Below are 20,348 nucleotides of genomic sequence, written 5' to 3' on the forward strand. Positions count from 1 at the left end.
AGCCAGTCGCCCAGTTTCCAGTCACTGCTTTGAGCTCTCCGATTTCACCCTCCACATCTTCTCTACTCTCTCAGCCCTTGGTATTTCTCGAGTTTCTCATGTTCCTTCTTCCTGATGTTCCTATTGGTTGGTATAGCTACGTCTACCACTAAGGCCTTCTCCTATCCCATTTTGACCTCAGGACTTCCAGACCATACTTCCAGAGATGTTCCTGTATACTATGTCGGCATACACTTCCACATCTGCCCTGTCTAATGGCAGCTTGCACCCTGTTGTTATGTGCTGGGTTGTCTCAGGGGCATCTTTGCACAGCCTGCACGTAGGCACGTGTCTTAGCTGATGTGGTAGACCTCAGCCTCTATCAATTTTGAGCTTATAGCTTGTTCCTCTTCTGACATGATTAGTGCCCCTGTGTTGTCTTTCAGTCCAGCTTTGTGAAGCCATTGGCAGGATTTCTCTATATCAGCCACTTCTTCTATTTCAAATCAAATCAAATCAAATCACTTTTATTGTCACATCACATGTGCAGGCACACTGGCACAGCACATGCGAGTGAAATTCTTGTGTGCGAGCCCCACAAGCAACAGAGATGTGCAAACACAACAACACAAACGAGCAAAATACAAGAATGGCCAACCTGAAACTAATAAATATATGTACAATATATAATAGTGTATGCATTTCTGGATGTGTATACTAAATATTTTCCTACGTGTGTGTGTGTGTGTGTGTGTGTGTGTGTGTGTGTGTGTGTATACACATTTTTACAAATTAAATAGTAAAAAATAAATAAATAAATAATAATAATAATAAAATATATAAAATATACAGAGTTGAATATGTGCAAAACAAGTGGCATTTATATACAGTGTGGAGTGCATAATGTTGAAGTTCCAGTAGTGAAGCTGAGGTGTCTATGACGTGTTCAGCAGTCTGATGGCCTGATTTCTTGGTGGTACATGCCGTGCAGGGGGCTGTCCTCAATGATGGTTCCTGTTCTTTCTCCTCTTCTTTCTCAGGGGTCTGCTGCCTGAGGCATCCACTAAGCACACAATCAGTTGTGGCCAGTTGTGGTTTATATATATCATAAAAGCAACTGAAATCACCAATGTCCTTTATTACAAATGTTGTGTAGGAATCAGTAGTTCTGATCTTTTGGTCCACCCCACCAGATTTATTATAATTTGTATTTCTAATTATTTTTTTTAATTTTTATTTCATTTTTAATTATAATCTTTTAATTCAGTTTACTTTCAGTCCCCCCCCCACCCCCCGCTCATTGTTTAGATTTTCTAGTTTTTATTTAAATAATTTCAGTTTTTAATTAGTTTTAGGTAATTCTGATAACAAGCACTCCACAACTGGCATTGCAGTTATTTTCTGCACACTTTGAAAAAGTCAAAATGTTTTCAATGGTAAACTTGGACTTTTCAGATAATAAAAGATATAAATGTAAAATATAAAAATATTTAAATGTATATATAAAAATATGGCATGATGAAAAAGTGAATAAGCTGATTTCTGAAGCTAAAATGCCTGAACAACTTGGCATACGATAAGCTTTTTGTCCGCTTTCGCATTCCGTCCGACTCTGAAGTCCAGCAGCGTTAAAGCAATGCTTTAACTCTGAAAGTACCCTGATCACAAACTTGAACGATCAACACAAATGCTCTGCGGACTAAAATAATTGTTTAATCGCTGGGTAAGTTCAGATTACGCACTCGCGTCCTATTTGTTTATTAATAAGTACTTTATAAGTACTAGTCTGTTATTATTGCTGAAAACTCTGTTTTACCAGCTGCTGCTGCACTTCACACATCCCTGCCCTCCAACCGTCTGCAGGAGTGTGTGAAGATGCTAAAAAGAAGAAATTTTTCAAAAGCAAAATACGCAAGTTGCCTTAATAATTGCGTTTTTCTTGAATTTGTATAACCTGCTCAAAGTCGACACTGGTAATGTAACCTGGTTAATAATAAACCTCCTCCCCCACTTTCAGGTCATCTCCTCATGGCAGAGGTTTTTTATGTTGGAGTGGACGTGGGCACAGCCAGTGTGAGGGCTGCACTAGTGACCAGGGAGGGCCTGCTGAAGAGCACTGCACAGGAGCCCATCGGCATTTGGGAGCCGGAGTCTGACCACTATGTCCAGTCCTCCACTGAGATCTGGGAGAAATGCTGCACAGTTGTCAAGGTGGGATGATTTATGGCCTCAGTGTGTGTTATAAAAATATACATCCATCCCTCTACAGCAGCAGTCTGAGCACAGATACACCAACACAGACTCATGTGTTCATTTTAGCTAATTTTTAGCATGGATGTTAATAGTATTTTAGCAGCTAAAGAAAAAAAAGCAGTTTCTTCATTATATATGTGTTTTAATTATTTAAAAATTCCTTCTAAAACGTATTATTTAATATTCCTACCGCCCATACATTGTTCTCTGCTAATTATTTCAGCATTTTCTTCACTACATCAGCCATCGTTTGTTATTTTTAGCTAACTCTCGGTAAGTCTTTCAGTCGTTGTGTATTGTCATATGCTAATGTTTCGCTTACTTTGCTATAATTACTTTAAGCTAGTTATTTCGTCTTTTTATTCAGCACCTATTTTAGGTAAAATATAAAATATATTTACTATTTTGACCATTTTGGTTACCTTTAGCTAGCTACTGTACTCGTGCTTTTTCTGCTAACTTTCTGCATTTAATTCCCTCCTAGTTCAAACTCAGCTGTTGCAGTAGGCTTCTTACTACCAGTACATTTGCATAATTAATTAAACTAGCACCACTGAAGAACAATGGGCTGTGAGCTCAGTTTCTTGATCATTAATATGCCAAGTGTCATGACCATGAGGACCATTCACAAAGAACTGAGGAATGGCTTTCAGTCATTGTGCAAAGGCACTGTTTATAAGGTTGGGGAAACCTGCAGTCAGCTGAGACTGAAAAAGTCACTGGGATGAGTGACCAAGCGTTTCTCCCACTGAAAAGGCTACATCCAGATGATTTTTGGGATTTCCTTACCTAAATGATTGCGCATGCATCAAGACATTTTACTTCAAGATGTTGCACCTCCATTGTTTCCAATACACAAAACACTATAACCAGTGGTCTAGAATTAAGCTGTGTGTTGTTGTTACACTGTAAACTAGTTTGTTTGAAATACATTGCTGAAAAGTTGTTATGCAGGACCCAATCAATTTGCCTTTTATTTAGAACTCCCCTGTAAATACAGCATTACTGTATGTCTAAAGAATATAGGGCATATATTAGTATCAGATCATTTTTTACACCCTAAGTTGGCCCCCAAAATCTAGTATTGGTCAGGCTCTACTCTTAATGGCAGCACACACACTTTGGCAACAGCTGCCTTAAGTTATGGGAGGTATATACTCGGCAGCTGGCATATGTGGTGGATGACTGGTCTCTGCGACAAAAAAATTAACATTACAGGGTTTTTCCTGGCTCCAAATGTGCCTGTGGGAGAAGCATGATTCATCCACATTAGGTTAAGGCAAAGAATATGTTTTACCTTAGTTAACAGAGGTTTATGTAATGAGAAAAATGTGAGTAAATTTAACTGTACTAAAAAAAATTAAAAAAAATACCTGTTAAAAATGCTGGTTGAAATCATCAGTAGTGGTAATTTCCCCTCAGTGGAAGGCAAAAACCTCATGGGCAAGGAATATTCAGGAATAAACTTGTATTAGACTCACTACATGTTGTAAACGTGTTGTGCTGAAAAATCTTTTCTATGTATTGCCAATGTACTCCCTAGGTTTCAATGTGCACTTGGTTGGGAATCTCAAGCACACATCCTGTGTGAACAGCTGTTTATTTATGAAAGGCAGAAATTGACATCATAAGTTGGTAAATGTATTCGTGCCCTCTTACGGTTGCAGGATGAGTAAATGCACGGAGGAAATGTAATTTAAAAACAACTGCGTGTATTTGTTCCAGAAAGTTACTCACGGTGTGGAGAAGAGCCAGATTAGGGGGATTGGCTTTGATGCCACCTGCTCTCTAGTGGTTTTGGACCAAAGCTTCCAGCCTGTGCCCGTCAGTCAGGAAGGTAAGCGATTTATTTTATTGCATTTGATCTGATCTGAATGCTTGGTAAGCATTGGTTATGTAAGCCCCATTTTTGCTGAGCATTGATCCTTCAGGGGGGAAAAAAATCACCCCTCCACAGTGAGGTCCAAGGTCATAGTCGGCTGCAGAGTAGAAGCCTGGAGCTGGATTTGAATCATGTTTTTGCTTATTAAGCAAGACACAAAAGCATGACCCAAATTCTTTGGCTAAATACTGAATTTGTACTCCAAGATGAAATCTATCCATGACAACAGTTTTATGTATCAGGTCTTAACAGATACAATATTATATCCAATATTAGCTCTCTGGTGTTTGTTGCCTTCTCCCTTACTGAACTGCTTTTCCCAGGTGACCCCCAAAGGAACGTAGTGATGTGGATGGACCATCGTGCTACAGAGCAGGCTGATCGTATAACAAAAAATGGCCACAGGGTCCTCAGCAGGGTAGGGGGAGTCATGTCACCAGAGATGCAACCCCCTAAGCTGCTCTGGCTTAAAGAGGTGAGAGGTGAACAAGGTCACCACTGATCTCTGCATGTTTTATTATTGCTCTTTGTACTGGCTGTTCAGCAGATACCTGGTGGGCTTTTTTTTGTTTGTTTTTTATTACTGTTTTAGCCTTAGCATATTTGTCATACAGTTGTTGCTTTTATTCTCACACACTCTGTCTTTCACTCATTCAGAATCTAAAGGAGAACTGCTGGAACAAAGCCAGTCACTTTTTTGATCTTCCAGACTTCTTGTCTTGGAAGGCATCCGGCTCTTTAACGAGGTGAGTTGTCGATGATGTTACGGAGACTTACACACTTATGTATGTCTAATAAAAAAAGGAGGTAGGTTTGAAAAGGATCACCACTAGCAGGCCTAAAACCCCTTGTATTAATTCAAACATATTTGCTGGTGGGCTGCCCCATTAAAAACAATAGTCTTCTTTCTGTTCTCAGTTAAAAAGAAAAGATGCAGTTGCCTAATCCGTTGTAAAATGTGTGGACAAAGTCATTGGTTTTCACAAAATACTTGTATCTAATGTGTGCTGTTAATAAAGCATGTTTATTATCCTACAGTATTTGCAAGTGGATGCATGTTGTCCAATGTTGCACAGGTCTTTATGTACTCTGGTGTGTAAGTGGACCTACTGCCCTCCAGAAGGATGGGAAGCCAGCTTCTGGACGAGCATTGGACTGGACGACCTGCTGGAAAATAACTTCTCCAAAATAGGCCAGAAAATGACATTTTATACATTCAGATAGTTTGACTGATTATTTCTTATATCTTTTACAGTTTTTGTGTCCTTTATTAAATTCTAAGAATTAAAAATTTTAAATAATTTTGTCATCCAGGCAGTGTGACGTGTCCTCCAGGAAGTCCACTGGGAGAGGGCCTTACACAGGAGGCAGCAGCAGATTTGGGTTTGGACCCAGGAACTGCAGTTGGGGCTTCTCTCATCGATGCCCATGCTGGAGGCTTAGGTATCAGATGACGAATCACACTTACTTGAAAACAAAAGTATTTTCTTGTCATGAATAAGCTGAGATTACTCAGTTTGCAGCCGCTTTCACACAGCCTGTGACTGAGGCTGTTCCATATGAAAGCTATAGTGAAAGCATGGAGGGTAATCACATAGCCAAGTCATCACACACCAGAGATGTGTAGCTGTTTTTTAATGGTGTGCTGGAGTGGTGCAGACATGCTGGAGGAGTAAAAATTGCTCTATGCTGTCGCGTTGTTATGCCTATTTAGAGGTACTGAAAGGAAAATGAAGGCATAAAATGTCAGTGATGCAAAGTTGATATTTTATTTGCAAAGTTGATATTTTGATATGCTACGTGTCAGGGTCACAATAAAAAAGAAGTTCATTCCTTAAGGAGCAAAGTTTAATATAAACATTTACTAAATAGACTTTAATATTTCATAATTTCCACTTGTGGCTGTGGCTTTTCAGTATCCTGTGTGCAAAGTTTAAACTTTAACTCCAAAACAAAGCATGTGCTAAGTTAAATCATTATTTTTGTAGGTGCATGAATACACTAGGAAACCAACTTAAACATCATAGTAATATGTATATGGACAAATGTAAATTTGGGCTTGATGGTAGTTCTATATTAGATGCTAGTTTATCCATCCATTATATTTTGCTTATTTAAAGCCACGTCACAGTAGCAGCAGGCTAAACAGGGTGCTCCCGACAGCTTTTCCAGTCCTTTCTAGGAGATCCCGGGGCATTCCCATGACGCGTCAGATATATAATCTCTCCAGGAGCTTTTGGGTCTACGTTGGATTGTCCTCCAAATTGCATATGTCAGAAAAACCTCTTAAAGGAATCTCCAAGGAGGAGGCTTCCTAACCAGATGCTTAAACCATCTAAGCTGTTTATGTTTGGCGTGGAGGCGCATTGGCTCTATTTCAAGCTCTCTCCTGATGTCTGAGCTCCTCACCCTGTCTCTAGTGTTCGCAAATAAAAGAAATCAACACAAGTTGCCTTTGTGGTGTGGCTGGGCTCAGCCTTCGAGATAGGGGAAGCATTTTTGCACTTCTTTGTGAAATGTATGCCTATTGATCAGTGGATGACCTGCCACAAGTTAAAGCGCTAATTATCAGGATAGTGTGATCCTCACTGAAAAGTGAAAACAACCTGCTTGACCAGCCGACAACTTGTGACTGTACTTAGTTACCAAAAAATAAATAAATAAATAAAATACCTTTTTTGGTTATATGAGTTTGCTGGAAGAAGGAAGTGAGAAGGGAGATAATAGATGGATGATGTGATAATATTTCAACAACTATAGTTTACCACATGAGGATTAGGTGCCTAGCGTGTGTTAGATGTTCCCATCTTTAATATTATGGGAAATAAACTGAATAACAAACCCGCCTGAGATGTTAGTGAATTTCTGACCAGTGTCAGGGCAGCAGCAGACCTTCCTCAGGATCAGAAATCCTCACCATCTGGATCTGTTCTGTGAGCTGAACTCGTCGTGAACTCTTGCCTTTGACCCTCAACCGTGACCTCTGCCAATCACACATTGCTGCGTCAGTGAGAGGTTACAGCACTCTGCACCATTAGTTTCTGTTCATGTCACAGTGATGGAGACTGGCCTCCCACCTTAAACTCAAACCAGCTTGATAAACATTATTCCAGCAGTTAGCGTCACTGCTGAATCCTACGAAGAGGTTGGAGCACAATTTCATTCATGTGGATTTAAAGCTCTAGCAGCATCTTTGACACTTTGTGTTAGATGACAGCAAAAAAACCCAACAACTTAATTATTACAATGTATCTTTTTCCCCTGCATAAAATAAAGAGTGTTAAATAAAGCAACATTAACCTCCTCCTTCCAGGTGTGATCGGTGCTGATGTGAAAGGTTTTCATTTGCCCTGTGAGGGTCTGCCGATCACTGCACGCATGGCGCTGATCTGTGGAACGTCAACTTGTCACATGGCGGTCAGTAGTTCACAGCTGCTGTTCACCTGATTGCTGTAAAATTACCGTGCTAGTCTACTACTGTACTGTTCCCCAGTGGCCTTTGTGATTGTGTATATGTTCCTGTGAAAATCTCCTGATGACTAATAAAAACGTCTTCTGATGATTAATCGTGTACTCACCACCTTCATTTCCTAGGTGCACAATCTGTCTTAACTAGTCTGATAAGATATCTTTCTAAAAGCCACTCTATCTGTATTACTTGTTTATACTTATGTGAGCATTGTTAAAAATTGTTTATAGACATAAATTATCCTGTCTGCACAGGCCAACTGCAGTAACTCTGAGATGAGAAGCAAATGGCACGCATATCCTGTTAGTCCGGCGGTTTCTCTTTTAATTTATAAAATATCTACCTCCAACTAAAACTAACTAAAAGATTTCCTGTGCCATCAGATCAGTGAGCAGCCTCGGTTTGTGCCAGGAGTGTGGGGGCCCTACCTATCTGCCATGGTGCCTGGACTGTGGCTCAACGAGGGAGGGCAGAGTGTGACAGGAAGGCTGGTCAGTCTACTCATATTTTCTTGATCTTTTTCATTCATATTTAAATTATTTTTCAGATCCTCTTCATGCTCAATACTAACAGAAAACATGGAGACAAAACCACTTATTTTTTCCTCACCTTTCACATTTGAACTACTGGTTTGACAAAAGGAGCTAATGCTTTGAGATGTATATAGATTCAGCTTTGACATTATTAGTTGAAGCCAGGTGGCCACCAGTCATTTGTGATCCTTTTCAGTTTAAATGTATTGCCTCTTTCCTCCCTCAGATTGACCACATGGTGAAAGGTCACACTGCATATACCCAGCTCCAGGAACAGGTTCAGCAGAGGTCAGCTGATGCTTTTAATACTGCAGTTCCCAACAATGCTTTTGCACATCTGTGATCCTCATCAGCTGGGCTAGAATAATGTCAAGTATGCTTTTGGGAGATTAGAAGCTCAGTAATGTGCTTTCAGTGCAACTCAACTGTTCTCTGGAGGAATAGGAAGTTAAATTTTTTGATATACGGTACTTCACGTTTGCTGAAGATTGAATATAGATTTCATGCTCGCCAACCACCATGGCATTAATATAGGTAATATCAGCTATCATTTTAGGTGTCCTGGCAACAGTGTTTTTAATTTTATAGGCTTCCTTTTGCTGGCGAGAATATCTACAGCTACTTGAACAACCATTTGAGTTCGATGGCCAACTCCTGCTCTGCTGTCGATCTGCTAGGGTCCAGTCTTCACGTGTGGCCGGACTTTCATGGAAACAGGTCGCCCCTGGCTGACCCAACTTTGAAGGGCATGGTAAAGGCTATGACTTAAAAAGAAGGATATGTGTAGACTGACGTTGTGTTGGATGTGTGAGTATCAGATTTTAAGTTAGGGTATGCCTGCTTTGAATGTTTCTTCCTTTTTGTGCACTTGGGGTTTTCTTAATCTTTTCTTAATGTTCTCTTATGCCCGTGGAAGTCTGTGTTTCAAAGATCCATGCTCTACAGAATGATTATGAATGAATTCCACAATGATTCCACATATATGTGTGAGGCTTTTAGAAGCAGCAACATATATGCAGCTCTGACTGGCTGCTTTCCTGTTTTTGCACTTTTTTCATTTGTCACACATTTAAAAGGTTTAATCAAAACAAATACATAAATTCCATTGTAAAATGAGGGCAAATGATTAAAGTCAGACGTAGGGCTGTTCAATATAACGATATATATCGGATGACGATATAAAAAGGTCTATCGTTTCATTTTACACTATCGTTTGTTTCGTGGTGTCGCAAAATAAACTGTTTACGGCAATATTTTTTCATCGTTTTGATGGTCACTGTAGTGGCTATATTAATTTATTAAAGTTCTTTCTTTCTCTTATATTTAATATAATCACACTACGGATGGACAAGCGCCTGTTTTTATGCGTTGTGGTTAGCAACAACGACGGTAACAGCATCACGTGTCCGCTTGTTTATGTTCCACATAAACCTTTCACAATAAAGCTCAAGATCCTGTTGAGACTTTTCAAAATAAACTGAATCACGTGAAAGATGCAGAGTATTTACGGATGAGAAGTAAAAAAGAGCCGCCAGGTGCTAAAAAGTAAACCTTAGACTCAAACGTCAGAACAGGCTTTTCCCTGCAGCACGCTGTGTAATAAATACTCACAAAGAAAACGGCGGCCGTTACAACTTATGTCTAAAAATGTATAGTTTCATGCATCTGTTAAAACACTCGACTCCAGCTACATGACGCGCAGCTGGAAACACTTCCTGCAAGTCGAGCTGCCCGAGATTCACAGAATTTACAGAAAATGTTACATTTTTTGGATTTATATCGTTATCGGACGATAGAATTCTTATATCGGGATATGAGATTTTGGTCATATCGCACAGCCCTAGTCAGACGTTACTTTTGTTACATTTTCCAATTAAGGTGAGTTATTTTTGAACTGGTCCCTGTTATCCAACTCAAAGCTGTTGACTTATCTTTTTTTTTTTTTTTTTTTTTTTAATCTCTTTATTTTGATTTTTTGATACAAAAAAACAACAACCACAACAACAACAAAAAAAATAAATCCCAAAACAAAAAACAAGAAGCAACACAATAAGCAGTCTGAGACATGTAAAAGGAAAACTAATACATTATGGTAAATAATTGGGTATACCACCCATTTACACATTTGTCCTGACAAACCCATCCTGCCATTGGAGTGGGGCTGCCCCTCCAAAAAGATATCGTCATTACCGCTTAGTTTTGCACTCAGTCTTTCCATCGGTAAGATTCTAAAGATTTCTTTATACCACTGAGTTATTGTTGGTGGTTTTCATTGATCCAATTGAAAAGAATACATTTTCTTGCCAAAAACAATAATTTACATAGCAGTTTATATTTGTTAGCTGTTGACTCATCTTAATACAGGAAGTATTGTTAAAGAAAGCTCAGATTAAGTTATTTAGCTTTTCCTAAGAACCATCAGTAATGTTTCTAAAGAGCTTTACCATTGAATAAGACCATAAAGAACAGTGAATTTACAGGGAGTGCAGAATTATTAGGCAAGTTGTATTTTTGAGGAATAATTTTATTATTGAACAACAACCATGTTCTCAATGAACCCAAAAAACTCATTAATATCAAAGCTGAATGTTTTTGGAAGTAGTTTTTAGTTTGTTTTTAGTTTTAGCTATTTTAGGGGGATATCTGTGTGTGCGGGTGACTATTACTGTGCATAATTATTAGGCAACTTAACAAAAAACAAATATATACCCATTTCAATTATTTATTTTTACCAGTGAAACCAATATAACATCTCCACATTCACAAATATACATTTCTGACATTCAAAAACAAAACAAAAACAAGTCAGCGACCAATATAGCCACCTTTCTTTGCAAGGACACTCAAAAGCCTGCCATCCATGGATTCTGTCAGTGTTTTGATCTGTTCACCATCAACATTGCGTGCAGCAGCAACCACAGCCTCCCAGACACTGTTCAGAGAGGTGTACTGTTTTCCCTCCTTGTAAATCTCACATTTGATGATGGACCACAGGTTCTCAATGGGGTTCAGATCAGGTGAACAAGGAGGCCATGTCATTAGTTTTTCTTCTTTTATACCCTTTCTTGCCAGCCACGCTGTGGAGTACTTGGACACGTGTGATGGAGCATTGTCCTGCATGAAAATCATGTTTTTCTTGAAGGATGCAGACTTCTTCCTGTACCACTGCTTGAAGAAGGTGTCTTCCAGAAACTGGCAGTAGCACTGGGAGTTGAGCTTGACTCCATCCTCAACCCGAAAAGGCCCCACAAGCTCATCTTTGATGATACCAGCCCAAACCAGTACTCCACCTCCACCTTGCTGGCGTCTGAGTCGGACTGGAGCTCTCTGCCCTTTACCAATCCAGCCACGGGCCCATCCATCTGGCCCATCAAGACTCACTCTCATTTCATCAGTCCATAAAACCTTAGAAAAACCAGTCTTGAGATATTTCTTGGCCCAGTCTTGACGTTTCAGCTTGTGTGTCTTGTTCAGTGGTGGTCGTCTTTCAGCCTTTCTTACCTTGGCCATGTCTCTGAGTATTGCACACCTTGTGCTTTTGGGCACTCCAGTGATGTTGCAGCTCTGAAATATGGCCAAACTGGTGGCAAGTGGCATCTTGGCAGCTGCACGCTTGACTTTTCTCAGTTCATGGGCAGTTATTTTGCGCCTTGGTTTTTCCACACGCTTCTTGCGACCCTGTTGACTATTTTGAATGAAACGCTTGATTGTTCGATGATCACGCTTCAGAAGCTTTGCAATTTTGAGACTGCTGCATCCCTCTGCAAGATATCTCACTATTTTTGACTTTTCTGAGCCTGTCAAGTCCTTCTTTTGACCCATTTTGCCAAAGGAAAGGACGTTGCCTAATAATTATGCACACCTGATATAGGGTGTTGATGTCATTAGACCACACCCCTTCTCATTACAGAGATGCACATCACCTAATATGCTTAATTGGTAGTAGGCTTTCGAGCCTATACAGCTTGGAGTAAGACAACATGCATGAAGTGGATGATGTGGACAAAATACTCATTTGCCTAATAATTCTGCACTCCCTGTATATCACAGAATTTAAGGCCTTTATAAGCACAGAGCATACAGAGAAAAGTACTAAACTGAATCAATTTCAGCTTTTGTTTTTCATCATGTATATTTTATTAATAATTACATTTCATTATCTGTATCTTTGCCACACAGGTGTAGATACTGTAGGTAGGTGCAGTGAATGCTTAAATTGTATGGATTAGAATATACTGGACATTCAAAGCTAAGATTCAGCGCACTGTGTTAGAGGCCGGGATTTGATGAATTCATCATATATACAACCTTTGATCATCGTTTATGTCCAGTTGAGAATTAATCTGTGCACTCACATATTAAATGAACTGAAATCAGTAATGTGATCTCCAGTCTTGATATAAGGAATGAGAGAACTGACAGCTGTTATTTTAATCAGCCTGTTTCAGTTTCTTTAACTCTAAGTATCATAAAGTAATGTGGTAACATCTGGACTGACGAGTTTACTGTCAGCATTTTAATCGCTAGTTTAAAGGCTGTAGGTTGCAGCCATTGCTCTAACACTGTATAAATGTAACAGGCCTCAGTGTTGGTTCTAACAGTCTGAGCTGCTTCAAGCTTTATTTGTGAAGAGCACCGCAGCTTACAAAACACGTAGCTAGCTAGTACAGCTGCAATGTAAAATTTGCGATGTGTCCGTCCAACCAATCAGAGAGCTCTTTGCATCCCACGGTTTGGCTAATTTGCATTGCAGCAGGATTTTTAAAATGAAGTTGCTAATCTAAATGTTCATCCCTGAGCGAACAGGAAAGGGAAATGGATTTTGAAATGAGGAGTGGAATCGCCATTTTACAAAGCATTTTGAAAATCAGTTTATTAAATTGGAATATCTATATGAGTTGTTACATGAAAACTGTCAGACATTTGAGTTGGTTGTACAACTTGGACAAATACCATCATATTTAGCACTGCTTTGCGTTCTGATTTATCAGTTATTTATCTCTTTGAGGACTAGAACTTTTGCCTGCTCTGGTGTTCCATTTAATTTAATGAATACCTTACAATCTGATGACCAAGTTGACTGTATTTTCTTCTGTTTTTTTAATATTCTTGGTGGTGCCCGGCGTGGCCTGGCAGCTAGCCTCGCTGGCTGGTGGTCTGGTGAATGTCCAACTCTAAAGTTTCTCTCCTCTTTGAAAGTTCTTCAAATTCAATACACCGAGGAGTGTTGGGGTCATCGCTCTCTGTTGACTGGTGTTTTTTTTTCTCTCTCAGGCATTTTGGTACCTTGCTGACTAACATGACTCTGTGAAGGATCCAAATGTGTTTAAATTCGTCGTAGTCGATGCCGAATGTTTGATAGCTGCGAACAAACCGGTGTGTTGACTGAAAATGGTTGACTTGAAGTGTCTCTTGTTTACTTATGAATTATAAAACAGCATAATGTTTGATATAAGATTCTAGTGATGCAGCCAAGTTCCCGACAAGGTCAACATTCCATGTGCAAATTAGGTTGTCACATGACATTTTTGAGGAAGGGATTATTTTTCTATTTTGTTTGTTTCAATCTCTGATATCTTTGTTAAAGATTTATTATCATTGCAATCCCATAAATATAACTGAAACAATTTAAAAAGCGATATATATATATATATATATATCGATATATTTTACAAATTATTAAATACACCTGGCCAAAGAAGTCACTGATTTTGAATATACATATTCCACTTACGTTATTTCTTATCACCTTGATTAGTAAAGAATAAGAACCAGAACTTACCTGTTGATTGTATTATGAAACAATTTTTTTAAATTTATTCTTTTAAAAACTTCACATCCACAGATTTGACTTATTTTAGTTGTGGTGTGGAAGAGAATTATTTTCACTAGCTACAACCAGAAAACCCCCTTTTCTCCTAATAAGGTTAACAGTGGCTGTATTCTGTTCAATTAAACTGTGTTTATCCTATTTTGACATATCAAAGTGTCTCCTGAAATATGGTCCATCAGCATTAAAACTCAGCACATGGGGAAATAGTTAATTTAACTTGAACTTATTTAACTTTGCAGAACCACAGATTGTGTTTTCTAGAGTGCTGGTTTGGTACAGGGAAAGCAAATGAGATAAGATCCTAATGACTGATTTGATTTTGTAAGTCACAGCAAGACAGTTCAAACCTGTGCCTTAACCTTATTTGTTGAACTCCCCACAGGACTGAATAGGTTCAAGTTGGCAGTTTTATACGATCTGTTTCAGATAATATAACAATGACCAATGAACATATATTTTGCTCTCTACATAGACAGAAATTCACATTTAACTCATGCATTTGTGCTCAGCAGCCTTTCTATTCTCTTCCTGTCCCCTCGACTTCAAATCAAATTAATTTCCCATTACACAATAAAATGCCATTAATTGAGTTTGCTACTCTTATTCGCTTACTTAGCTTATGGTCCCTCACTAATCATATCAAAAAGAAACTATTTTTATTTGTGAGTTTAACTTGTTATTATATTTGGTTATCCATGTTTTGTTTTGGTTTTTTTGGTAATTACTGGCGCCAAACCACATCTAAAATTCCAGGAAACAGAAAGCCAAGGAATGGAATATGAAAACCTGTTTTTAATAAATCACCAAACACTGGATGACAGCCTTGCTTTCACAAAATCTTAGACGGTGATCACACCCTTGCTGGTATTTTTGTGTCATTACTGTTTTGCAGGTAGTTGGACTCTCTTTGTCCCAGACCTTGGATGACTTGGCCCTTCTCTACCTGGCCACCATGCAAGCCCTCGCTGTGAGTCTGATGGCGTTTTGTGTTTCAAATGACTTCCTCTCTCTCAGACTGATACCCTAGCACCTTTAAGTACAAAGGAGGTTGTATTTGCTTTCTTGTAACTTTATTCCTGTTGTGTGTCCTCCTCTGGTTTCAGCTCGGTACACTTCATATTCTGGAGGCCATGAAAGAAGCAGGACATGAAATCAGAACCCTCTTCCTGTGTGGTGGATTGAGCAAAAACAACCTGTTTGTACAGATTCATGCTAATACTACAGGTAGTAAATACCAATAACATGGTTATATGTATATTTTGAAACACAGTTGCACAGTATGTACATTTATAATTTATTGAGAGTAAGAAAGAATGTTTGTATTAGTATTTCAATAACTTAACCACGAAATAAAGATTAAGAAGAAAATTTTAATTATGTGCAGCTTCCAGTGGCCAACTTTGAAGTTTAAAGAGTCCCCCAAAGTCTTTTTTTAACAACACAGCACAACAAGACAGAAGAAGTTACTCCTAGGATGGACTTACATGTAACTGAAGTAAATTTAGAATACAGACAATCAACAACAAAAAATAATTAATATATAGTAGGAATATGATACATGAAGACATTGAAGAACATTCAGGCAGAGAAGATCTGGAGAGAGGAAAAGGTAAAATAAGTTCTGTGATAGCTTTAGCCCATTCCATGTCTTCAATCTCATTCTCAGGATTGCCTGTAGTGTTGCCAGACCAAACTGAAGCTGTGCTAGTGGGAGCAGCAGTGCTGGGAGCATGTGCATCAAGACACTACAGCTCTATACAGGTAGAGTGAAGTTACAATACACATGAGTCAAACAACATCTGAGGGATTTGGCAGGAAATGCTTTTGAAACGTAATTAAGCACTCGTTAGATATAAGGTCTGAAGAAGAGCATCTCTGAATGGGCAACATGTTAAACATTGAAGCAGATGAGCTACAGCAGCAGAAGACCACACCGGGTGCCACTCTGTCAGATAAGAGCAGGAAACTGTTCTGATGTAACATTAAAGTTCATAAAGAACATGAAAGTATAAATCCAACTGCCTTGTATCAACAGGTCGGTCTAGTGTTGATGGTGTAAAGGTATGGGGGATATTTTTTGGCACACTTTGGGTTGCTAGTACCAAATGACCGTTCGTCAAATAAACACCTGACGAATGGTACGTAACTGGAAGTTTTTTCTGATATGTCACAATACCAACACAATAACATAACAAAAGTATCCCGGTGGAAATCCACTGAAACACTGTCGGCTGTCACAGTGGAAATTTGGATTTGCTCTTTTGCACAAGTAGAGATGGAGGTGCATAGTGTTTTACTCCAGTCTGCAATTTGACTTTAAGAGCTGGCTTCCCAAAATACATTCAGCGATTGTAGGGTAAGTTGTTCATTTTAACAGTTTTTCTGTTTAACAGAGTTAGAAAAGGATTAGAATCTGTGACTGGCTTTTTAAAATAATTTAATAACATTAAATTTTCACGGCACTGTTTGTGTTTTTGGTTTAAGCTGTACTCTTTGAATTATGGATTTCCGTTTGTATTATATTTATAGTTCCTGGTTATTCGGTTTCTGTTCTGTTTCTGTGCCTCCTCTGTGTTCTTGGTCTAATTCTGTTCTCCGTGTGTTGTATATTTAGTCTTAGTTTTCTGTCTTTATGTCTTCCCTATGTCCCACGTCTTGTTACTTTTGTCTCTGTGTTTCATGTTCCTCTGTCTCAGTATCAAGTCCACGTTTCTGTGTTATGCTTCCTGTTTACTTTTGCTTTGACAGTCTGTCCTTGGTTAATGTATTCTGCTTTTCTTCCTTTGTCTCACTATGGGGGTGTCTAAATTCATGGGCTGCATCCTCCTGAGGACACATTTGTAGGCCGATTATGTCACAGCGACGCGACGAAGGCTGTCCAAATTCGTAGACTCCTCCGAATGCAGCCGACAAATGTGTCTTCCTTTTCTCCGAATTTGAAGGATGGGTCGGGTGTGTCCTTCGTGGCCCACCATATCCCAGAATTCATAGTGTGGCTTAGCCAATTCCAGTTTTCAACAATGGCGGCCGCTACTAAGTTTTAAATTACTCATACTAATCTTTCTGGGTCACAAAATAAACTTTTAACATATTTTCAGACCAGAATGTAGCTGTGTAAACTTCAAATATCTGCTCAGTTTATCAAGATATCACGTATTTGTAAAAATGCTCCGACGTTTTCGGAGACGTCTGCTACCCACCAGCTCGATAGCTAGCCGGGAGCTCGAGGGTCACTGAAGCCGCAGAGAACGGCACAACTCCCGGCACATCATTTTCAGATCACCGCGGACTTTTGCTACTCAGGTTAAACGTAATATATAAGTCACTTAGACAACCTAAAATTGTTATTGTTTGGCTTTTTTCAGTGTTGTATTTGTTTGTGAGTAAATCGGTTTGGCTGAGATTCAAGTTATTAGATTAGATTAGATTAGATTAGATTAGATTAAAAAAAAAACTTTTTTAATCCCCCGGGTGGTTTTCACACAGCTGAATAAACGTCAAACAGAAAACAGATTAAACAGAAGTGTGAGATGGTCGAGAATTTACGCCAGTGTCCTGTTATATTTCAGATAGCAAGGAGCAGACAGCTGAGTTTATTAAACTCCACCGAGACAGCGGTGACGCAAATCTGAAGGCTAGACCGTCCAATTTCACAGCCGTTTACTTCCGGCCTACCCGACCTTCTGAGGACCCGGCCCACATAGACCGCGAAGGCCGAGTCCTCAGGAGGATGCAGCCCATGAATTTGGACATGACTTATATCTGATTTGTACCACCTGTGTTCCCACCTGTTCCCCATCATTGTCTTGCCCTCTCATTTAAGCCCTGTGTTTCCCTTTGCCCTTTGTTGCATCGTAACCTCACTGTGCTGTGTTTCTCCCTTCGTGTTCCTGATGAAATTCTAGTTCTCAGTCCCTGTGTTTCTTTTCCTAGTTTGTGTTTTTTATTTACTAGTTTCCAGTTTAGTTTCTATTTTATATGTTCAAAGTTTTGGTTTGTTTTTTGGGAAGTTTCTTTCTATGGAAAAGTATTCCCAGCAATAAAAGCTGCTGCTTTAAGTTTGTCCTCCGTTTGGCTCCTACATCCTGCCTGCCACAGCACACACCTTGACATAAATACATTTCAGTCAAAGAGGACACGTTTGATGAAGTGGTTGCATTTGAAGAACATATAAGTAATCCCATGTTTCTGAAACTTGGCTTTAAAGGGATGTTAATGATAACCACTTCATTATAAATACAATATGGATAGCATTTTTTAAAGAGACTGCCCCTGCTACTTAAATGTAAACTGCATATATCCCAGTTTATTTTGTAAAAGCCAACATCTTTTTTTTGTCAGCATCATAGAAGACTGTGTTGTGCAGCTGTTTTGAGCAGTTGAGCAGTACTTAAAAACGAAATACGTGTCTCTTTAATCTAGGTCAACTTGGTATTTTAATGTTTAGTTTACAGTTTACAGTCTGCAGCAGTTTGCAGTGTAATCATTAAATGCTGTAGTGTCATGGAAACACAGCAGAGGTCAAACATGACATAGGTTTTGTCATACATAATCACTGACTCACTGCCTGCATCTGCTAGGTGGAACCAAACTACATAATAAGCAATGCACTGTGCTGGCTTTTGTTACAGACAGGTATGGATTCATCTTGTGTCAGGTCAACTCATCATCTCTTTGTGTCTCAGCTCCACAACTCTGAGCAGCCTCAAAGCCAGACAGACTAAAAATACGATGCTGTTATTTGGACGAGGATGCACCTGTCAACCCATTACGAACATAGACACAGCAGGCAGTTGTGTTGTCTGAGCCTCCGAGCTGCAAACAGTCAGCTGCATGGATTTTGTAGGTTTAGACAGCAGAGGGGCCCTGCACTGCATTAATTATAAACTCCGCCACAGCAGCAGGCTGCTGCTTTTACTATAACTGGGTCATGGCTGACATGAAGCTGAATCAGTGTGCTATCATTTATTGAATGAAATTCATGTCTGTGTCTTGTGTTTCAGGAGGCCATGGAAAAAATGGCTAAAGTGGGGAAAGTCGTCCAGCCTGACAGTGAAGTCCAGAGGTGAGGAATTCTGCAACAGGAAAGGAAACGCTTGACTCTGATGCCTTCTTTGTGTTTAATAATTGATATAGTTATGGGATATTTTAGGAATGAAATCCGAAATATACAGCAGGCATCAAATTTATCTCATGATTTTCTTTATTCCTTCCTTTTTTTTCAGCTTCTATGAGAGGAAGTACAAGGTGTTCCTGCGACTGCTCGCCCACCAGAGGGAGTGCCAGGCCCTCATGAGCCAGAGATGACAGTGCTGGTGGGAGGTGCCTGAGATGAAGCTCGCTCTCTGTGACACAACAGTGATGACAAATCAAGAACGAGACGTCTTAACCTTGCTGCTTTTTTCAGTATAAATAATGTTTTTTTAATTCCATTATGGGGGTTTAACATTCTCATATGATACTATGTCATATATGCAGGACTTATCAGATGACATATGGCATCAGATCTCTGTGTAAAACTATGTGTTTCAAATTCAGGCTGAATGGGACAAGTGGCAGTTAAAGTCAAACATCATGGAGTGTTATCTTCTAATGCATTCCTAATAAATATTTCAAATGAACACTCCTGTCTCTGTCACTCCAGCCTAATGTGTCTGGATAAACAAGCTTATGTCCTTCCAGTCAGCGTTCAGTGACATTCATTTTTAAACTGCTTGTCCTTTGTTCTCTCCTCACTCGACTTCATCCCTCCATTTCCTGTTTTTAACACCTCCCTTGTCCTTAAATTCTCCTGTCTGCTGCTCACAGAGGGGAAGCCTGTTGCCATCGTTCCCCTAGATAAAAGTTGATAAGCTCTTAGCTGATGCTGTCAACCCGGTGAGGAGGGAACACCAAATCCCACACAGCTGAGTTAACACTTCAAACACAACTAACTTAGGATACAGAGGAGATCCTGGACATATCTATATATATATATATATATATATACATACACATATATATCCATCCCATCCATCCATTCGCTACCGCTTATCCTTTTCAGGGTCGCGGGGGGTGCTGGAGCCAATCCCAGCTGTCATAGGGCGAGAGGCGGGGTACACCCTGGACAGGTCGCCAGTCTGTCGCAGGGCTAACACACAAGGACAGACAACCATTCACACTCACATTCACACCTAGTGGCAATTTGGATTATCCAATTAACCTATCCCCACAAACTGCATGTCTTTGGACGGTGGGAGGAAGCCGGAGTACCTGGAGAGAACCCACGCAAACACGGGGAGAACATGCAAACTCCACACAGAAAGACCCCGGCCTGATGGTAGAATTGAACTCAGGACCTTCTTGCTGTGCAGCAACAGTGCTAACCACCGTGCCACCATATATATATATGTATGTGTA

The 20,348-nt window shown here is 39.5% G+C and overlaps 1 protein-coding gene across 1 annotated transcript; it reads left to right on the top strand.

Moving 5' to 3' along the window:
- The first annotated feature begins 1,578 nt into the window (after positions 1–1,578).
- fggy (FGGY carbohydrate kinase domain containing) lies at positions 1,579–19,570 on the top strand. The gene is made up of 16 exons (XM_085389317.1): positions 1,579–1,702; positions 1,997–2,190; positions 3,958–4,069; positions 4,438–4,589; positions 4,772–4,860; positions 5,191–5,306; positions 5,429–5,557; positions 7,428–7,531; positions 7,967–8,074; positions 8,343–8,404; positions 8,705–8,867; positions 14,842–14,916; positions 15,053–15,173; positions 15,616–15,710; positions 18,953–19,014; positions 19,175–19,570. Exons 2-16 carry the CDS (start codon positions 2,008–2,010, stop codon positions 19,254–19,256), a joined length of 1,653 nt encoding a protein of 550 aa, XP_085245443.1. The 5' UTR covers positions 1,579–1,702; positions 1,997–2,007; the 3' UTR covers positions 19,257–19,570.
- The last annotated feature ends 778 nt before the right edge of the window (positions 19,571–20,348 follow it).

This window comes from Rhamphochromis longiceps, linkage group LG18 (genome assembly GCF_057381845.1).
Source record: "Rhamphochromis longiceps isolate RC_006_pf linkage group LG18, R_longiceps_female_GT1.1, whole genome shotgun sequence".
Taxonomy (NCBI): domain Eukaryota; kingdom Metazoa; phylum Chordata; class Actinopteri; order Cichliformes; family Cichlidae; genus Rhamphochromis; species Rhamphochromis longiceps.

Coding starts and splice junctions, on each gene's coding strand:
- fggy (XM_085389317.1), top strand. CDS start 2,008: ATGGCAGAGGTTTTTTATGTTGGAGTGGACGTGGGCACAGCCAGTGTG. Junction 4,861..5,190: donor GCATCCGGCTCTTTAACGAG/GTGAGTTGTCGA, acceptor AATGTTGCACAG/GTCTTTATGTACTCTGGTGT. Junction 14,917..15,052: donor CCACCATGCAAGCCCTCGCT/GTGAGTCTGATG, acceptor CTCTGGTTTCAG/CTCGGTACACTTCATATTCT.